This window comes from Typopeltis vanoorti, chromosome 22, assembly GCF_054136105.1.
Source record: "Typopeltis vanoorti isolate ZY-2024b chromosome 22, IOZ_Tvanoo_1.0, whole genome shotgun sequence".
Lineage (NCBI taxonomy): Eukaryota > Metazoa > Arthropoda > Arachnida > Uropygi > Thelyphonidae > Typopeltis > Typopeltis vanoorti.
The window spans coordinates 97,505,406-97,525,212 of record NC_143570.1 but is presented as its reverse complement, the minus strand read 5'-3'; the positions used below and the strand labels follow the sequence as shown (position 1 = coordinate 97,525,212).

General features: G+C 36.0%; 1 protein-coding gene across 1 annotated transcript in view; it reads left to right on the top strand.

Annotated features, from left to right (window-relative positions):
• The window catches only part of LOC150094582 (voltage-dependent calcium channel subunit alpha-2/delta-3-like), a 1,537,934-nt gene that overhangs the window by 919,701 nt on the left and 598,426 nt on the right, over window positions 1-19,807 (top strand). Inside the window, exon 18 of the mRNA XM_090412095.1 lies at window positions 19,084-19,164. Coding sequence (XP_090268221.1) covers window positions 19,084-19,164 — 81 coding nt within the window. The remainder of the gene's footprint in view (window positions 1-19,083; window positions 19,165-19,807) is intronic.

Genomic DNA, 19,807 nt, shown 5'->3' with positions numbered 1-19,807 from the left:
AAGGCACCAAGAAATTATATTCTTGGTTTATTCTTTTAACCAAGTTTAAACAAACAAAGTTTCCATGTGAAGTTCTTCACAACTCACCTACTTGTATATAGAGGATAATAACTTCACATCAGTTGCCTTAGTATCCCATAATGCAAAGTACAAAGACATTCCCCTTTTGATGTCTGTATTGCTATGCATTATGGGAAGGACTACTGTAAACTATATTTGTTTGTTACTATTTATATACTGTTATTCTAATTAGCAGTGCACTTTTTTTCTCTTGTAACCTTTCTCACTTACTCTACTGCATATTATGTTTATCCACTTTCCGTATTTTATTAGTCGTATGCCTATGAACACTGAAAAATTTATTTGTCGGACTGTGCAATCAGTATATCAAATATTCAGCATAAGACTGAATAAAATGTCTGGTAGATCTCTCTCTTATTAGCGTAACTTCCTTCAACTAAGTTTACATAAACATCGTGGTTCTTAAGTAATAAAACTGTGCTTTTAATGCCTTAGTTGTTTCCCGCTCACAAGCATGATTTATTTAGGAACAGTGCAGTTGTAAAATAAAGGATCAGGCAGCACTCTTTTAACAAATAAATAAAAAACACATTTATTTACATTAATATGAAATATACATGAATCAAACGATTCATGTATATTTCTGCTTTCTCTACCCATCTATAAAAATCTTTCGCATAAAATTAGAACCCTTTCACTTCAACACTAAATAATATCTTTAACTCTAAAACTTATTTACTCTCTGCTTACAAATTCAACTTATTAAACTTCTAGTTTACTCGCAAAGAGGTTATTTTTACAAATTAGATATCAACTTCTAACATACCAATTGACTCTCTTATGGACTTATGGACCCTTCTTATTACTATTAAACTAATTCTTAACAGTCCATATACAACATATCTCCTAGATTATAACAGAAAATATACAAAGGGAAGTAACTTACAAAGGCTCTGTATCGCATATTCAGTCAAGAGTCTTTTACTAAAGTCTTTGTGGCTTTTCTTTCATCTCGAGTTTTAGGCTTCCTTCAGGAGTGTCTTGCTTCAGCGGTATTACGTCAGAATATCAGCAGGTCTTGGACATCAATCTTCCTGGTACTCAAAAGCATAGACAAGAAGTTTCAGCATACATGCTTTGAAGATCGTTCTGCAGCTGTTGACTGCAGTTGACTTCCCGCAGCAATAGGGCATTCGATCGACACTTGGCTTCAGCTGTTCTCCCAAATTTTTCCTTTGGCGTGGGTTATGCCATAAAGTTTCGTCCTCTGGGTCAGACTACCTCTGGCTCTCTTTGGTAACAGCACTTCGCCTCTCCTCTCTTGACTGCCTCTGATTCTCTGTCAAAAACTGGCCACTTTGGTTCTCTGCCGGGAACTGCTCCTCTCTCGGCAACTGGACCTGGACTCTCCTCTGCTTAGTAACTGGGGCCTTGCCTCTTCTTGTTCTCTGCCACCACTGGTCTGGTTTCGAGCCAGAGGTAGTCTGACCCAGAGGTAGTCTGGGTCAGACTACCTCTGGCTCTCTTTGGTAACAGCACTTCGCCTCTCCTCTCTTGACTGCCTCTGATTCTCTGTCAAAAACTGGCCACTTTGGTTCTCTGCCGGGAACTGCTCCTCTCTTGGCAACTGGACCTGGACTCTCCTCTGCTTAGTAACTGGGGCCTTGCCTCTTCTTGTTCTCTGCCACCACTGGTCTGGTTTCGACTTCTGATGACTCTCTACTGACGACTGGGAGCCCTCTCTCTCTCTGGCAGCGACTGGAAGCCCTTATGCTCGGCTTTGTCCCTTTTTATTATGGCTTCTCTGAGACCTTGCACGGAGGGTTGTAACCCCCCCCAAGAATTCGGCATGACTCTTTCATTTTCTTTTAAGTTCAACCCTCTCTTTGTTCTTGTCTGTGCATCCTTTTGATCATAAGTTGCTGGCCAGCAGAAAGTTGTTTGAACCTTTTAGACTGACTTTGGAGGTGTTTATGCACAGAGCTTGTAAGCACTTTCTCATACACAAAAATCATAAACAACCTTTCTTATGCCCTCATAGAGAGCTATTACACAACATTCCGGTGGCAAAACATTAACACTCTAAAATATTTGTTTTTAACACTCTAAAATATTCTTGTTAAAGGAGTATATACAGTTAATTTCCAAAGGGTTATTTACAATAATATCTAGCACAAAATATACAGAGGCAAACAAGGTTATTTTTACAACATTCTCATGGCGCTTGACCTCTGTAAAAAAAAAATCGATGTAAAGCGCTTTGTTAAATCCAAGCTACATCGAGTTTTTTACACTACTGTCCAGATCAGTTTCAACCCTTATTCAGGTGAAAAGGTAAAGGAGTTCATAATAGGCCAAGAGTAGTTAGAAGGCCGCTCTGGGCTGGCAGACCATGCCTTAGATACCCACCATAAAATTCGTTGGAAGAAGACAAAAATAATCCATCGCAGCAAGTTTAAATACGAAAGATTATTCAAAGAATCTTCAGCAGCTCTAAAAAACGTTCCTAACCTCAACAAATTTGGGTGCATGAAACTGCCCCAAATTTGGGAGACTTTCATTATGAGAACTTCAGCCCAACGGCCAAGACTACCAAATTAGCCCGCAAGAGGGCACCATTAGGACTTTAGGAACAAAATTAGTGTCTTAATTTCTTCCTCATTTGCTTTGTTAGTTCCTTTAGTGCACATACCATATCTTTATGTTCCTGAAGATGACAATGTGACATTGTTGAAATATAGAAGTGATTCATTAAAGTTATCTTTAATTAATTTACTTTACATGCGTTGTTAATTCCGTAAATTAATTACCAGTTATGTCTAACCAACGTATAAGTCTTACCACTAGAGTAGTTAGAATAAGTGTGCAAAAGATCCTGATAGTATAAGAGATAGTGAAAAAGGCCTCAGCTCTTTTATATCATCATATAGCCAAAGGTTATCATTTTTCCTTTTCACCAGTATCATGCAGCTAAATTTACCACCTTCAGTTGGCCTTCTCAGCCTGGAATTGTTCTCCGGTCATCCGAAGAACAATCCCTGCATTTGACCATAAGACTGCATTGAAATAAGAAGATGGAACCATTTAAAAAAACCTGTTATAGTAAAAATAGACAGAATTTTTTATCTTCCCTGGTGAATTTTGAAGAATATGGGTGGTCTACACCACCTATACAAAAATTTGGTATCTTATAGAATACATCTTTCTAATAACAAAAATTTTCTGACTGAACAATGAAATTTTAAATCCATTTTTCTTAATAACTTTCTATAAATGGTATTTTAATTCATTATTTATAAAAGGACAGCTGTACAATGCATGTTCTACTGTTTCCAGTCGGTAACAGCTGTCACAGGTTGTGACGATTATGTTAAAGTACTACCTCCATTTGATAGCATTTGCTTGGAAGGCAACCATATGCAATTCTCCAAGCCTTAGAACTTGAGCAAATTACGAAACAGTGTTATTGTCAGTATCCAACTGTGGAAGTTTGCAGCAGAAGAAGTTAAAGATTTCCTTATGCCAAGTTTTCCTTTTATTTATGAAAAGGATGTCAATGTCAGAATGTTGTGGCAATCAATCTTGGAGTTAAGCAAACAATGTTGTAGTATTCAGGAATGATCCTGAATCCTGAACCACTCCTTGAGATTGGATAACAGACTTCTGATGTTGAATTAGATTTAAATGGTATTGATGTGAACACAGATAGATAAGAAAATAACTATTTATTAACTTAAAAGCTAATATTTCGCTGGTATTATATCCAGCATCTTCAGAGCACACAAAACAGTTTGTTACAAATGCGTGACAACCACAATTCGGTGTAACAGTGGGGCTAGTATAAGTAATTGCAGCGTGCAACACAAGACTAAAGTCCTAATATGGCATTATCTAAGTTATTAGGACTTTAGTCTTGTGTTGCACGATATAATCAACGGCTATTTTAGCCTGTTTTTGTTTAGGAGTGTCCCTTATATTTAATACATTGGCTAACATAACTCAAAAGGGGTATATATATATATATTTTAGGGCATTATGGGCGAGTATAGAAGGCAATTATGGCAGAATAAAAAATGTGGAAAAATTATGTACATACCTTGATTTTGGTTTAAAGATGCCTTCTAAATTCAAGCTCTTGTTGAAAGGTTGTGTGTAAATGGGGGGGGGGAAGAGAGAGAAAGAACATGGGGATGTACTTGAGACATGGGAAATAAGTTTGGGAACCCGGGTTACTATTAATAACATATATATAAATATATATATATATTATTTTGTTGTGGGGAGAGGGGGGGGGGAAAGAAGGGGAAGGGTATCCTTATGTGGAAACTGTGGAAACATAAGGATACCCATATATTGTCTGTATCTTATATTCTTCACGCTTCTGCTCTTCACCTGTCTCCTCATATCTCTTCCATAGCCCTCTTTTTCACATGCAGTTCCTGTTTAATATTATTTGTCATCCGCTTTACTCCAAATTATGTCCTCTTCTTCACTTATGGAATACAGCTTACTATTGCTGCTAACAAATATTCCTTCACAATTTCCCAAGCGCTAATGATATCCTGGCCTTCCAATTCCTCCCTCCATGAAACTTCCCCAAGTTGATGTCTAAGACTATATAATCACTTGCCTTATAATCCACATACGTTCCCATCTCTTTGATACTCCTGCATATCTATTCATCTTCCAAGTCAAAACCACATGGTCACTCTCCCCAGCTGGTGGGAGAGATGTCATCTCATTTATTATCAACTCTTCTGATGCTATGACCAAATCCAAAACTCTTGAACCTCTTGTTCCCTCTACTACATTGTTGCCTAAGACATATGTCCCTCAAGAATTCTAGAAATTCCATTCCCTTATTGCTACATGCATCTTCCTCTCATCAATTTATACTGCTGTAGTTAAAATCTCCCATAACAATAATTCTTCTTGCACTTGCCAAGCTGAACTGTCTAAACATCTCCTGGTCCCCACCCTCTGTGCTCCTAGGTCTGTAGCAACACCCCCACTAAATATCCTGTTCTACCCACCTCTACCTCATACCATATGCTTTCAAAATCATTAGTATCACTGCCATCGAAAGCCTCCACTCTTATTATTTTATTATAAAAGGCTAGCATAGCACTAAAACAAGAGCTCCCCTTCACAAATCCATGTCGACTCTTACAGATAACATTACCCTCATCTGCCCAATGCTCTATATGGTCCCTCACTAATTTCTCCTAGATCTTAACAACTACTGATGACACACAAACTAGCCTATAATTAGACACTTCCACTCTGCCACCACCCTTATGCAATGGCACTATCTTACCTTCCTTCCATTCCCTGGGCATTTTTCCCATAGCCAGACTTTCATTGAAAAGCCAGGTCAACGGAACTGTCAGTTCTTTAGCACATTCTCTTAAAACTCGTGGTGAAATACCATCTACTAGAGTACTCAGCATCTGGAACACACTCTCCTCCTGCACCTCTAAACCTCGAACCTGTTTTATCCCTCTAGTATTAAAATTTACTTGTTATCATGTTAATGTAGAAAACATTTTTCATAGAATGGGAGAAGGGTGGGGAGTAGTACAATGGGACATGCCTGGAAGCTCTGCAAGGAGGATGTGAGCAGTTCTGTGCATAGAGGGTGGTTGATGAGTGGAATGCATTGTCTAACGTTGCGGTGAAGGTAGATGCACTGAACGAGTTTAAAGCACGGTTTGTTGAGCTTTGTGTGTAACAGCATATACTTCCTGCAATGATTCATTTGGTTCCTGAGGCTAGATGTTAATAACAAATACAACAGTTCATTTATTTTTCCACTATAACTTACAACCATGAATGCAAAATCTTTCACTTTTTTTAATATTTAGTTTTACTGACCTAGATCAGTTGACTTCTGAAACGTTCATATTTACATTAAACTTTCATGTAGTCAGAGAGCTACATATTTCAGCTTAAGGCCATGTGTCAACATCCTCTGTGGCTTAGAAAAAAGAACAGCTGACAAATATATGAACAAGTCTCTGTTAGTATTTTAAATAAATCTAGCTTAGAAAAAAGAACTGACAAATATATGAACAAGTCTCTGTTAGTATTTTAAATAAATCTAGCTTAGAAAAAAGAACTGACAAATATATGAACAAGTCTCTGTTAGTATTTTAAATAAATCTAATATTATTATTACATGACACCTCCAAGGAGTTCAAATACTTATCAAGAGAGGGCACATACTCCACAACTCTCCTTTTCCACCTCAATCCACCAACCACGACTACTTTCATCATCTAACCAGCGTTTCTCAACCTTTCTAACTCCAAGGACCAGTAAAATGCCTTAAACAATTCTATGGACCACTAAGTTATGTAACTTTTTTAAAAAAAATGTATGTGGGGATTACCAACATTTTGGAAAAACTGTGCCTTTTATAACATAATAAATCTAAAAGCATGTTTTGAATACATATGGAAATATAATTAAGTTAATTAAGTTGGAAGTAAATGATTAAAAGTGTATCATCACTGAACAAAGTTTTCATTTTTATTAAACAAATAAAAGGTACCTGTTTCTGATTTGCTGTGGGCAAACGAATGGGTATGTCGCCGCCATCCCGTTGAAATCCCCATTCATCTGCCCACAGCAACTTTTATTTATATTTTATATGTATCCCCATTCATCTGCCCATACTCATTAAGCTTATCCCACAACAACTTTTTTTTTAGCGCAGTTGGTACCATGGGCAAATAAATAGGGAAGGTCAGTTGTGTCCTGCTGATACCTTCATTCATCTGACCACAACGACGTTTATCTTTAATCCCCATTCATCTACTCACAGCAACTTTTATATTTTATATGTAATCCCCATTCATCTGCCCATACTCATGAAGCTATCCCCACAACAACGTTTATCTTCAACCACTCTCTGATTCGACCTGTGACATGTAAACTGTTCCATTCGCTGAGTGCATTGTGAGACGAGGGAAAAATGTTGTTCTTAAATTACTCCATTCTTCATAATACTGAATACGAACTTGACATCCATTGTCCTGTCCAAACCATCCCCTGCATATACGCCAAAAATTTCACTCAGAATATCCCAAAGCCATTAATACCCCCCAATACACTTCCGGCTGATACGAATCGCCTTATATCCCTGATGAGTTTTCCATGACCAGCGAAAAAAATTAAGACATCCTGTTATGTGAGGTCATTCCCATATATCTATGAGCAGTCCAACCCACGCTGTCATTCGCAAAGTGCCACCCATGTGATCGGGCACATTTTCCCACCACCGACTGTATGCCGTATATACCGTACGCATGTGATTTGTACTAATCGTGTTATGATGGTGGTTTTAATTATATCCGTCCTGTTTTATCCAGAGGCACAACAGTGGTCATCGTAAAGCTTGCAGATTCATTAATCGTGTGGTGGTTTTATTTATATCCATCCTGTGTATAATCCATGACCGTACAGATGTAGTTGTCTGCATGCAACAGATTTGATGTACTCAGAATTATCACATATTCCCGCAAGCGACCGTACGAGACGGAACTTTACTAAATGGGATGCAGGCAGCTGTCCTCCTTACCAAAGGAGCTGAGCTTCACCGTGACGTCACTTTGCGTAACTTTCGTTTCATCCCCGATTTGGGAATGGATTAATTCCAAAACCAGTAACGAGAAAAATCGGAAATTGTGGTCCAAATAAATAATACGATATAATTATGTTGCTACTTACTTTTAATGAGATGGTTCGGTTTCTTGGCCTTTGCAGAGTTGCTGGATATCTGACTCAATATTGGTCAACTTCAGTCAGAGGTTAGCACACACACACACTAAGACAATTTCTGTATTTTGTTTTTATTTGAAGGAGTGATGAAAATCCTTTCTCACAAAAATAGGTTGTAGAAAACTGCATGATGATTTTCAGTGCTTTTTTAGATAATTCAGGAAATTCACTTCTCACTGAAGGCAAGATCTAGAATCGAGCCAAACCAAGATCATTTAAGCCCTTTCAAGTGTCAAAGCTCAATTAACTGTTCTTTTTTCGATAACGAAAGGTTTTTCTCGTGACCATAAGCCTGAAATAGATCTTGAACCGACAGAAATTTCTTATAAACGTTATTCGGAAAATATGTTTCAAAATTCTGTTTCAGAGTTTTCAGGTGGTCACAAACCCCTTCCAGAAAATCAGAATCAACAAAAAGTTCATTTTCCACTAAAAAGGATTCCAAAGTTGGAAAAGGGGCAAATTATCTGTCTTTTACATAACTAATGCCCAACACCAGTTTTGTTTATGTCAAATGCCTTTATTTTGTCTTAGGCATCAAGAACAGTTAAAGAAAAAAACATGTCTGAAAGATAGGATAGCGTTGATAACCATGCTTCATCAACAAGGAGCGATACAAAATTAGAATTACATTCATTTAAAAACAATAAAACTTCGTGCCTTAATTGAAATAATCTTGTTAGTACTTTGCCCCTGGAAAGCCAGCGAATTTCAGAATGAAGCAAAAGTTGTATATATTCACTGCCTATTTCATCGCAGAGTACTGAAAATAACCTGTTACTTAACGGTCAAGCCTTAATAAAATTAACTAGCTTTACAGCGTTGTATAGCACAGTTTTAAATTCTGGTGGCATTCCTTTGGAGGCCAACCTTTCCCTATGTTATATATTCTTTCATAAACAATGTACCCGATTCATATCCGGAGCTACTTCCTTGACCATAGAAACAACCCCCAACTATGCCTGCCTGTAAGGGCGCGAGCTCCATCGGAACAAAAGCCCATGCATTTTCCCCACTGGATCCCTTTTTGTATTATGGAATTATTGAGGCAGATCCTCCTAATAAATAAATAAAAAAATGATATTTGTGTGTCTCATGACTGCACAAAACTATCATGTTAGCAACACTTGAGAACTATTACTCTATAGGCAATATTCAATTTTCCATTTGAGAGGAAATCTTTCTTCATTTCAGGTATATCTACCTGGCTTCACATTGCCATCCATCACAAAAGGCAAGTATTATCAAGAATCTTGTTTGCAAACCTCACTCACTTTGTTCTTTGACTTCCGTTATGTCAGAAAAATTCAATAAAATAACAATCACTTTGGTGTCTAATGTGTATAATGAAACCATCATTCCGAAAATAATAATCATCATCCCGACAGGAATAGAGATGGAAGGGTATGATGTGTTTCGTGAGGATAGAAGGGGTAAAAAGGGGAGGGAGTGCTATTGATGATAGAGAAAGAGTTATGTCCATATAAAGTAGAGATGCAAGAGGGAAATAGTGCCAGTGGTTTTGAGGCAGTATGGTGTGAGATAGAGGTGAATGGAATCAAATACTAGGTTGAATGTTGTTAGACCAGGTAATGTGGATGGTGGTGATAATGAGATGTATGATCAAATTAGCCAAGCAAATAAGAAAAGGATGATCATTATGAGCGATTTTAATTATGGCAATATAGACTGGAATGATTGAGATAGCAACTGGAAGTAAAGAAAACGAGTTTCTTGAGTTTTTGAGGGATAACTTCCTCAGCCAGTATGTAACAGAGGGCACTTGAGGATTGAGGGTCTTGGGTTTGGTCATATAATCAGAGGATGTAATTATAAATGAGGTGTCAAATCATCCACCAATTGATGGGAGTGCCCATGAGGCGATTACCTGGTGGTTGCCAGCAGTGTCAGGACCTCTGTGAGAATAGGGTATATGTGGAACTACAAGGGGGGAGGATGATTAAGAAGTGCTCAGTAGACAGCTTGCGGGTGTAGCATGGAATGAGCAGTTAGCTGGAAAAGGGTTCTGTGCAGCTTGGGGGATATTTTCAAAAACTATCCAGTAGATGCAATGTCTAAATTTATTCCAAGGTTGAGAAGATTAAATAAGGTAGATGTGAAATGGATGAATAAAGAGATTAAGCATGCGATACAGAGAAAAAGGGCATTGTGGAGGCAGCATAAGAGAAGTGGAAATAACCAATTCCATGAGGTTTACAAAGACCAGGCAAGGCGACTTGGTTGGTGAGAATAGCTAAAGAAAGATAAGAACAGCAGTTAGCTAAGGAAGCCAAAAAGAATCGTAAGGAGTTCTTTTGATATGTACCAGCAAAAGAAAGAATGATTATGGAAAGATGACATTGATTGGAGAAAATGGTATAAAGACAGCTGTTGCAGAATGTGTGGTGGAGATACTTAATGAGCAGTTCATAAAGGTCTTTCAATCTTGTGAATTTAACTTCATGGAGAGATTGAGAGCAGTTGATGATGGGGAAGAGGAGAGACTGACTGTAAGTGAGCAAGAGGTGTATGGGGAGCTGAGCAAACTAGATGTTATCAAGACTGTGGGACTTGATAATATATCGCCACGTATTCTGAAGGAATGTGCCAGGGAGTTGACACCTGCCTTGATATATTTTTTTAATACGAGTCTTGCTCTCGGTCAAGTTCAAGTTCCTAAGGAGTGGAAGGAGGGCAAGATTGTGCCACTTCATAAAGCTGGTGATTGAACTCAAGCATCAAACTATAGACCTATCTGTGTGTCAGGTGTTGTGGATAAATTGTTGGAGAAGCTTGTGAGAACTAGGATCCAGAATTGAGTTGACAACAATGGTATTATCTTTGATGGACAGCATGGATTTGCTATGGAGGTTATGTTTTAGTAATATACTTACTTATTACAATAAAACGACTGCTTCCTTGGACAGAGGAGGAAGAGGAGAAGGATACACGGTGATATACTTGGATTTCGCAAAGGCTTTTGGTAAAGTGCCTCATGATAAGTTGACAGTCAGTCTAGAGCAGATGGGGTTGGATATTAGATTAGTGCATTGGATTGGAAACTGGCTATCTGATAGGTATCAACAAGTTGTGTATGGGGGAGCAATATACAGGAAAAGGAAAGTCACTGGTGAAGTGTTTAACTTGTATATTAATGATATCGGTGAAGATATGGATGGAGATATTATTCAGTTGTTTGTGGATGATGCAAAGTTGGGACGAAACATGAAGAGTAGTGAAGATGTTGTGGCCTTACAAGAAGATTGAATAAATTGAGTGATTGGGCATGGAAATGGGGATATAAGTTCAATGTTGCAAAATGTGAGGTTTTAAAATTTGGAAAACAAAGATGGGATGCAGAATTTTTGCTTGTTGAGGGGATATATTGTTGGTGGTGGAGGAAATAACAGATCTGGGGGTGATAGTGTGATAAGGATCTGAAATTTAAGGGACTCATAACCAAAATTGTGAAGACAACACAAATGCTTCTGGGAATGATGATGCAGATGACACTGACTTATAGAAATAGGGAGATTCTTGTTCCGCTGTATAAGTCTTTGATTAGGCCGTGGACAATTGTGCCCAGATTTAGTCACCTGGTTTTCAGAAGGACAAAGAGATGTTGGAAAGTGTCCAAAGGCGACTGACTAAGGTAGTTTCTAACCTCTGAAATGTCGAGTATGAGGAAAGTTTGAGATTATGTAATTTGCAGAGTCTGGTGGACAGGAGGAAGAGGGGTAGATATGATAGTGACCTATAATTTCATAAGGGGGGTAGGATCATTGCTTGAGAAGTTCTACAGAAAATAGTGAGAGATCAGGGAGATCCAGAGGTCATCCCTGGAAACTCAATAAAGAGAGTGTGAGTAGGGGAGTGATAAAAACCAATTTTTTTTGTGTAGAGTTATAAATGATTGGAATGCTTTACCTGAGTGTAGTGTCTGTGAGTACTTTGAGTGTGTTTAAGACATGGTATGGTGAGCTGTGTGTATGTGATAAAAGGACTTCCCAGATGAGCCTTTGACTTCATGAGGTCTGGGGGTAATAATAATACCATAATCTAATGTTAAAAGGGTTTTCATCCTCTACTTTAAAGGGACTTCTGAACAAAAGCATGTTTCTTCACAGACACGATTTATACTCTGCTTGTCAAACCAGCATTTAAGTTATCTCATTGCCTGCTCATGTGCTGTAGCATGACAAATCAGCACATGGGATGAGAGTTGAATGCCCCACCCACTCTATAGTGATATTCCTACTTCTACCAAGAATAATTCGCCACTTCTATTCTTTATGCCACTTAATCAGGTAATGATAGAAGTAGCAGTTTATGGTCAAAGTCAGCAGGAACTGTTCTGTTCCTGCTGACTTTGCTACTTTGAATATGTTGGCCATTACTTCTGAGAACATTGACATTGCATACAAATTTTAGAATCAGAAGGTTCAGCCTCGCTTCTCATGCTTTAGACACTAGACATAGAGTTCACTGGGATTAAATCAAGATTTTGCACTATAGTAGATTAATATTCAATCATCTCTTCCTTGAAACTTGTGAAATACCTTATGTCATCATGCCAAACTTAATTGATTGGATTGCATGCCTATTTAAAAGTTTTGGGAAGTAATTGCCAAAAATTGTTTATAATTCTTATGTTAACCTTAAATTATAGAATTATAGTTGATTCAACGGAGCTTTAATAGGGCTTTCTCGTGTTCATTCGGCTGTGACCGAGACATGAGGAAGGAGTCAAAAGACTCATCGAGGGAGGTCCTTTCTAAGACATAAAGTCTGTCAAGACTCATCGAGGGGAGGTCCCCCCCTGAGAAACACAAAGTTTATCATACCACTCCTTAAACCCACTGACCGTTCTCACTCCCACCACTCCACAGTATGTTCATGTTATGTGACTCATTCTTTTGTTTGATAATTTGAATGTTATAACCAGTCTTCCGCTGCATTCTCTCTGGATGATGCTCACATTAGAGCGAGTGAAATATATTGCAGTTGATATTAAATTCTAATTTCCATTATATGTGCTAACTGTTTTTCATATGTTACTATGTCTACCACATGTTTCTGCTGAATGTCTGGTAAATGGTATGTAATTTGCTACATCTGTTATGGAGCCTCCTTTATGTAATGAATCTATCTTATCCTCTTTCCATTCCCTTGAAATCTTGTGAGAACTGAAACCTGTATTAAACAACTTTGTTAGAGGCATTCTTTTGCAAATTCTTGTAGCACGTGCCAAACAGTCCCACTCCGTTATTCGCATTGATATTTTTCAATATTTTGAGCCTCTGTCTGTCTCAATTCTCACATCAGTCGATGTCACATCAGCAACTGCAAAATCTCCACCTGGATGATACGATACACCTTTGCAAACTATTTCTTTTGCTTCTGTTACTTTCCTATCATTGTTGGTGACTAATGTTCTCTCCCATGATTCTCACTATGTAGAAAAAAAAACTTTGAAATTTACTTTGCCCTGCCAAGTTAATTTTCACTCAATATCTGATTTAGCCTTCCTTATTATACTAGTCATACTTCTTGCCTCTGCATTTTTTTTTGTTCATGAACATGCCATAAGGGGCAGTCATCTTGATTGTAAGGGAAGCGGCACTCCCATGGACCCCTAGCTGGATCTATCCTCTCCTTCTTCTACTTTGAGGAAGATCCACTTTAATCTTTCCTATAAGGCCTTATCAGCCAACGCTTCTTACTTTATGACCCTTATGCTATTAGAGTACTCGAGGGCCATGGGGTCTTTTCATTTCTGGCCTTACAACTATGCCTTCTCTATAAACCTTACTATATTTCTTCTATAATCTACTCTTTCCCCTTCATTATACCCTATTCCTCCTATGGGTTTAAATTCGGAAGAAGGCTAGTTCAGAAGCCTTAAGGTAGCAGCCCTACCACTGAACTATTCCATCATCAGGCTAGTCCCCTGACATGGAGAACATAATCCTACTTGTAAGCTGACAGAAAAAGATAATCCGATTGAATCTATGGGAAATGACCATGGAATGGAAAAGGGAAAACGAAAATGGAAACGACAAAATATAATACACATAGCAAACTGGAATGTAAGAGGAATAGCATATAAAGAAATAGAATTAGACCAATTACTAAATGAAAGAAATTTTAAAATAGCAGTAATCACTGAAACAAAAAAGAAATTAAAAGGAACTATGAGAACTGAAAATTTTAATGTGATATACAGTGGAGTCGACAGAGACCAAAGAGCACAAGCAGGAGTCATGATTTGGATATATAACTCCCTTTCATACATTACTCCCTTTCAAAACAGTTAAAACATTATAAATTATGGAATGAAAGACTAATAGAAGCTAGAATAAAAATAGATACAGGCTATTTAACAATAATTGGTTTATATGCCCCAGAAGAAGGAAGAGAACAGGATAATATTGATTTTTATAATCAGCTACAAAACATATATAATAAAATAAATAAAAATGACTACATAATTTTAGCAGGAGACTTAAATGCAAGAATTGGACACACGAAAATTAATAATAATATAAGAATACATGGAGAACACACTCTAAACAGAAATGGTAAAAAATTGATTGACTTTGTAGTTTATAATAACCTAAAAATAATGAATTCCTTCTATAAACATAAAGATATACATAAATATACTTGGGCAGCAAGAGGATGGAAATCAATATTAGATTACTTCATATTAAATTGAAAGACATCAAAATTTTCACTAGATGTTAGAGTTCACAGAGGATATGAAATAAGCAGTGATCACTTCCTTGTTAAAATAAAATTAAGATTACCACCTAAATGGCTACAAGTAACAAGAACAGAAAGAAAAATTGAAACATTTGTTTATAAAACTAGACTATTGAATGACACAAATGTACAATGGCTATATGAACAAAGAATTAACCAATATCTAGATAAAATAAAACAAAATGAAGAAATATAGAATGGCTTAATATAAAAACGATACTAAATGCAGCAGCAAATGAAAGCTTAGGAAAGACCAAACAATTCAATAAAAGAAAAAACTGAAGATCTGGGATGATACAATCAAAGAAATAATCAAAAAGAAGAAAGAAGCCTATCACAAATGGTTAAGCAGTAAAAGATTAGAAGATGAAATAGAATATAAAAGAATAAGAGCCATAGCTAAAAGAGAAGTCAGAAAAAGACATAGAGAATCATGGAATAAATTTGTTTCTAATTTAGAACATGATTTATATAAAATAAGACCCAATGTATATAAGATTTCGAAACACCTAAATGCAGATACCAAAGAAAACATAAAATTAAACACTGAATTAAAATTAGAAGAATTTCTAAATTACTACACAGAACTGTGGACAGACAAATATTTTAAAAAAGACAACTGGCAAACAATTAATGAAAATGAAAAGGAAATAACTGAAGAAGAATTAGAAATCAGCCTGCAAGAAACAAGAAACAGAAAATCACCTGGAGAAGATAAGCTAGGTTCAGAACTATATAAATACGCAGGAACAAGATTCAAAAAAAGACTCTTACTATTTTTAAATAAAATTTACTCAACTGATATCCCCCCAATAGAATGGAAAAAAGCAATTGTGATTCCTATCTTTAAGAAAGGTAATAGAGATGACCCTAAAAACTATAGAGGTATCAGTATACTAAATTCCTGTTACAAAATATATAGCAGAATCTTAAATAACGAACTAATGAAATATTCCAAAAACTTTATTCTAGAGGTACAGAATGGATTTAGAAAAGGACGATCATGTATAGACCCAGCCTTTTGCCTAAAATTAATAGTAGAGAAAAGAAGAGAATATAATTTGGAAACACATATTGCATTTATTGACTTTGAAAAAGCATTTGACAAAGTTAAAAGAAACATATTAAAAGAAAGACAAATACCAAATAATATCCTAAAAGCTATCACAAGTATATATGAAAATAATCAAATACAAATAAGATTAAATCACGAGCTATCATATACAAGAGAGATAAACCAAGGGGTCCGACAGGGATGTCCCCTCTCAGCAACTCTTTTTAATATCTACTTAAATGAAATAATAATAAAATGGAGTAAAAATTTACACCAAGGAATTAAACTTTCACCTACAGTTAACTTAAACACTCTCCTCTTTGCAGATAACCAAATAATAATTACAAATTCTGAAGATAACTTGCAGAAAGCTATTTTAAATCTAAATGAGATATCCAAAGATTATGGTACGATAATATCAACAGAAAAATTAAAAACTATGGCCTTTAAAGGACAAGATCCAGCAAGAACTAAAATAGTAATAGATAACAAGATCTTAGAACAGGTGAATTCATTTAACTACCTAGGATGTATGATCACATATGAAAATGAAAAAGATATAAACGTAAAAATTGCAAATTATTTAAAAATAACAGGTGTAATTAACTCTATATTTAAACCAAACCTAGTTCAAAAACAAACCAGGCTAAAAGTATACAATACATTAGCCTTACCGGTCTTAATGTATGGAAGCGGAATCTGGACAATAAAACAAAAAGACAAAGATTAACAACAGCTGAAATGAAGTTTTTGAGAAAAACTGCAAAGTATACCCTATTTGATCACAAAAGAAACGAAGATATTATGAAAGAATTAAATCAAGAACCAGTAATAGAAAAAATTAAAAAATATAAACATGGATGGATGGAACACGTTCAAAGAATGAAAACAGAAAGATTACCAAAACAAGCCTTAAAGTACAAGCCATTAGGAAAAAGAAAACCAGGACGTCCTCTTAAACGATTCAACGATGACTTCTAAGGCCGGAACAGGCCATGCTAGGCCTAAATCCTTGAAACGTATGATGATGATGATGCTGATCACACTTTTCCTTTATATTTCCTCAGAATGTTCTCTCCACTTCTTCTTCCTTTTTTTTTTCCTGTTTTATACTCCTCATATATTTAATTCCCGTCTTGGTTTACCTTCCTGACCTTGAGTTTGCAGTCTGATAGTGTTTCAATCTCTGACCACCTCTCATGCCCTGTCGGCATTCTTTACGTGTAGGTGGCTACTGTGGTTATGGGTACATCTTCTGATGCTATTACCCCCTGCAGAAGAGATTTTTCAGCACTTGGCTAGAGCAGGCAGAACAAATGGGATCATCCTTTGAAACTATAAGAAGTGATTAGCAAGGGTGTTGAGGGTTAGATTTTTTTACTTAGAGAGTGGTATATGAGTGGAACAGGATTGCCAGAGTTTGTTGTGAATGTTTTCTTGATGAATGCTTACAAGGAAAGATATGATGGAAAATGTGGGTCTTCTGCAATGAATCTTTGGACTCCAAGGAGGTTGGTTCCCTTACAGCAATAATAATATTTATAATTGAGGTTTACAGAATAGATGCTGGAGAATGTAGGTGATTTTTTCCTCCTGCATGTACCTGATAATCTCACTTAATTTTTCTCTATATGACTGGAGGTGAAGGGGATAAGAGGTCTTTAATGGAAGATATGCAAGTCTGTTATTAGCAATGACATGAGAAAGAGACTGTTGTTTTAGAGAGTGGTGGGTGAGTGGAATGGGTTACTATATATGGCTGTAATTGCCTACTCTGTGAATGAGGTTTAGGAAATTATGATAGTTGTAGTATGAATGTTGATTAATTGGCTTTCCCACATTGAGTTCTTAGAGCTGCTGTAAAAAAATAAATAAATAAAATAAATCTTCTGATGCCTTTTAATCCCCAAAAGGGAGTGTTCAAGGCTATTTTAGTCCTAACTTTTTTTTGAAAATTAGTAGGCAGCTGGCCTCCACCCTTAGTTTATCTCACAGAATAGCTGGCCCATAGGATGTAAAAGTACAGCACATACTGTCACCATCTTATGGTCTCTAGCACTATATATTATGTCTGAAATAATGTGTTTCTATAGTCAATTTTCTTGAGTTTGATGGTGAAAAAAAAACCTGCTTGCCTGTGCCAGGAATCAACTAACTCAGAAAAAAAGGATTACAAAAATTTCCTCTAGTCAGCTACTATTCGGACTTAGAATAGTCTTTCTTCAGGTGGCTTGTCACTATCGATGCATTTCCACAGGGCTACACAGTGGAGATTTCTAGATAAGATAATAAAAATGCTACGCCATTATGTTTCACTGTGACTGTTACTGATACATTATCAGTATATAAATATACATGAAATATTTCACTAAATATGTTGTGTAAAACTAATAATCCACCTAACATGCACGCACAAAGGAGTTATAAAACTTAAAAACAGAAAAGAGAATCCTTTTGGTGAGAGCAAGAATATCTATCAGTTCATTCTAAAACAGCTCCTCATTGGCTTAAAAATTGTTACATATTCTTAAGTTCTGAAAACCCTTCTTTTCTTTTTAATGTTTTTAATCATATCATCAGTTTGATTCTTGTTAATATGTACGCCTTCTGTAGAATATGTTACCACTGAGTAATTTAATTAAAATTACTGTTTAGTAAATCTTATCTCATCATCATCATCATACTTATCAAGGATTTAGGCCTAGTACGGCCTGTTCCGGCTTTAGAAGTCATTGTTGAATCGTTTAAGAGGACGTCCTGGTTTTCTTTTTCCTAATGGCTTGTACTTTAAGGCTTGTTTTGGTAATCTTTCTGTTTTCATTCTTTGAACGTGTTCCATCCATTTATGTTTATATTTTTTTATTTTTTCTATTACTGGTTCTTGGTTTAATTCTTTCATGATATCTTCATTTCTTTTGTGATCAAATAGGGTATACTTTGCAGTTTTTCTCATAAACTTCATTTCTGCTGTTGTTAATCTTTGTTTGTCTTTTTGTTTTATTGTCCAGATTTCGCTTCCATACATTAAGACCGGTAGGGCTAATGTATTGTATACTTTTAGCCTGGTTTGTTTTCTTATCTAAGTAAATCTTATCTAAGTTTACCATTAATTTTATAAAAATTTAGTCTGATTATCACATTGTGGTGCAACTATGTTCCATTATACTGTTAACCATCTTCCTAATGACCATGCCATATAATTGAAGTTACAATATTATAAATTGCACTGTGATCAAGTTAATTGACTGAAAGCTCAAACCCAACAAAATATCATTCAATTATTCATTTTTCATATAGCCAGCTAAAAAAACTATTTCAAATTAGAATTAGTGTTCTTTTGCAATATGGAAAATTATGTTTATTTTATTTATATTACTGTTTGATTAGAATTTACATTTAAGAATATATTTATTTCAAATTTAACATTTCTTTTCTCTTACTCCCCTCCCTATTCTCTGAAGACAAGAGTTGCTGATTTGTTAGGAGTCGCAGGCACTGATGTTCCTGTGCGAGAAATAATAAAATTGACTGCTGCATATAAGGTATATATTTTTGCATTTTATTTGATTTATTATTATTATTATTATTATTATTATTATGTGACACCTCCAAGGAGTACAAGGACGCATCCCTGGATGGCACACTACAAACATCTCACCATTTTCCCTACTACTTAATTCTCCACTATACACCACTGCCATCTATTGCTGATCACCAACAACAGCATAATAAATTTAGTTTAATCCTTTATCCAAGTGTGAGCAAACAAAGTTTGCGCCTGAAAATATCTTCAGGAGGTTATTTTCAGGCGCAAACTTTGTTTGCTCACACTTGGATAAAGGATTAAACGAAATTTATTATATTAAATACATGGAGCATCGAATCTGGAAGGTTATGTGGGGCAGTAGATTAGCAGACATAAGCAGGTGAGAAGTTACAAATAGGGTACAACACGAGTAGGACTGGTTATAGACCAAGAAATGAATTGTTATGTTCATTTACTAATACTAATGGAGTTTCAGAAATAAGTAAGATGAAATTGTTGCATTGATTGAATTTATGTGCCTGAAAATAATTGGAATAAGTGAAACATGTTGTTGGAAGTTTTTCCACTTGGTTATACTATATAATTAAAGATACCAAGAAATTATATACTTGGTTTAATCCTTTATCCAAGCGTAAGCA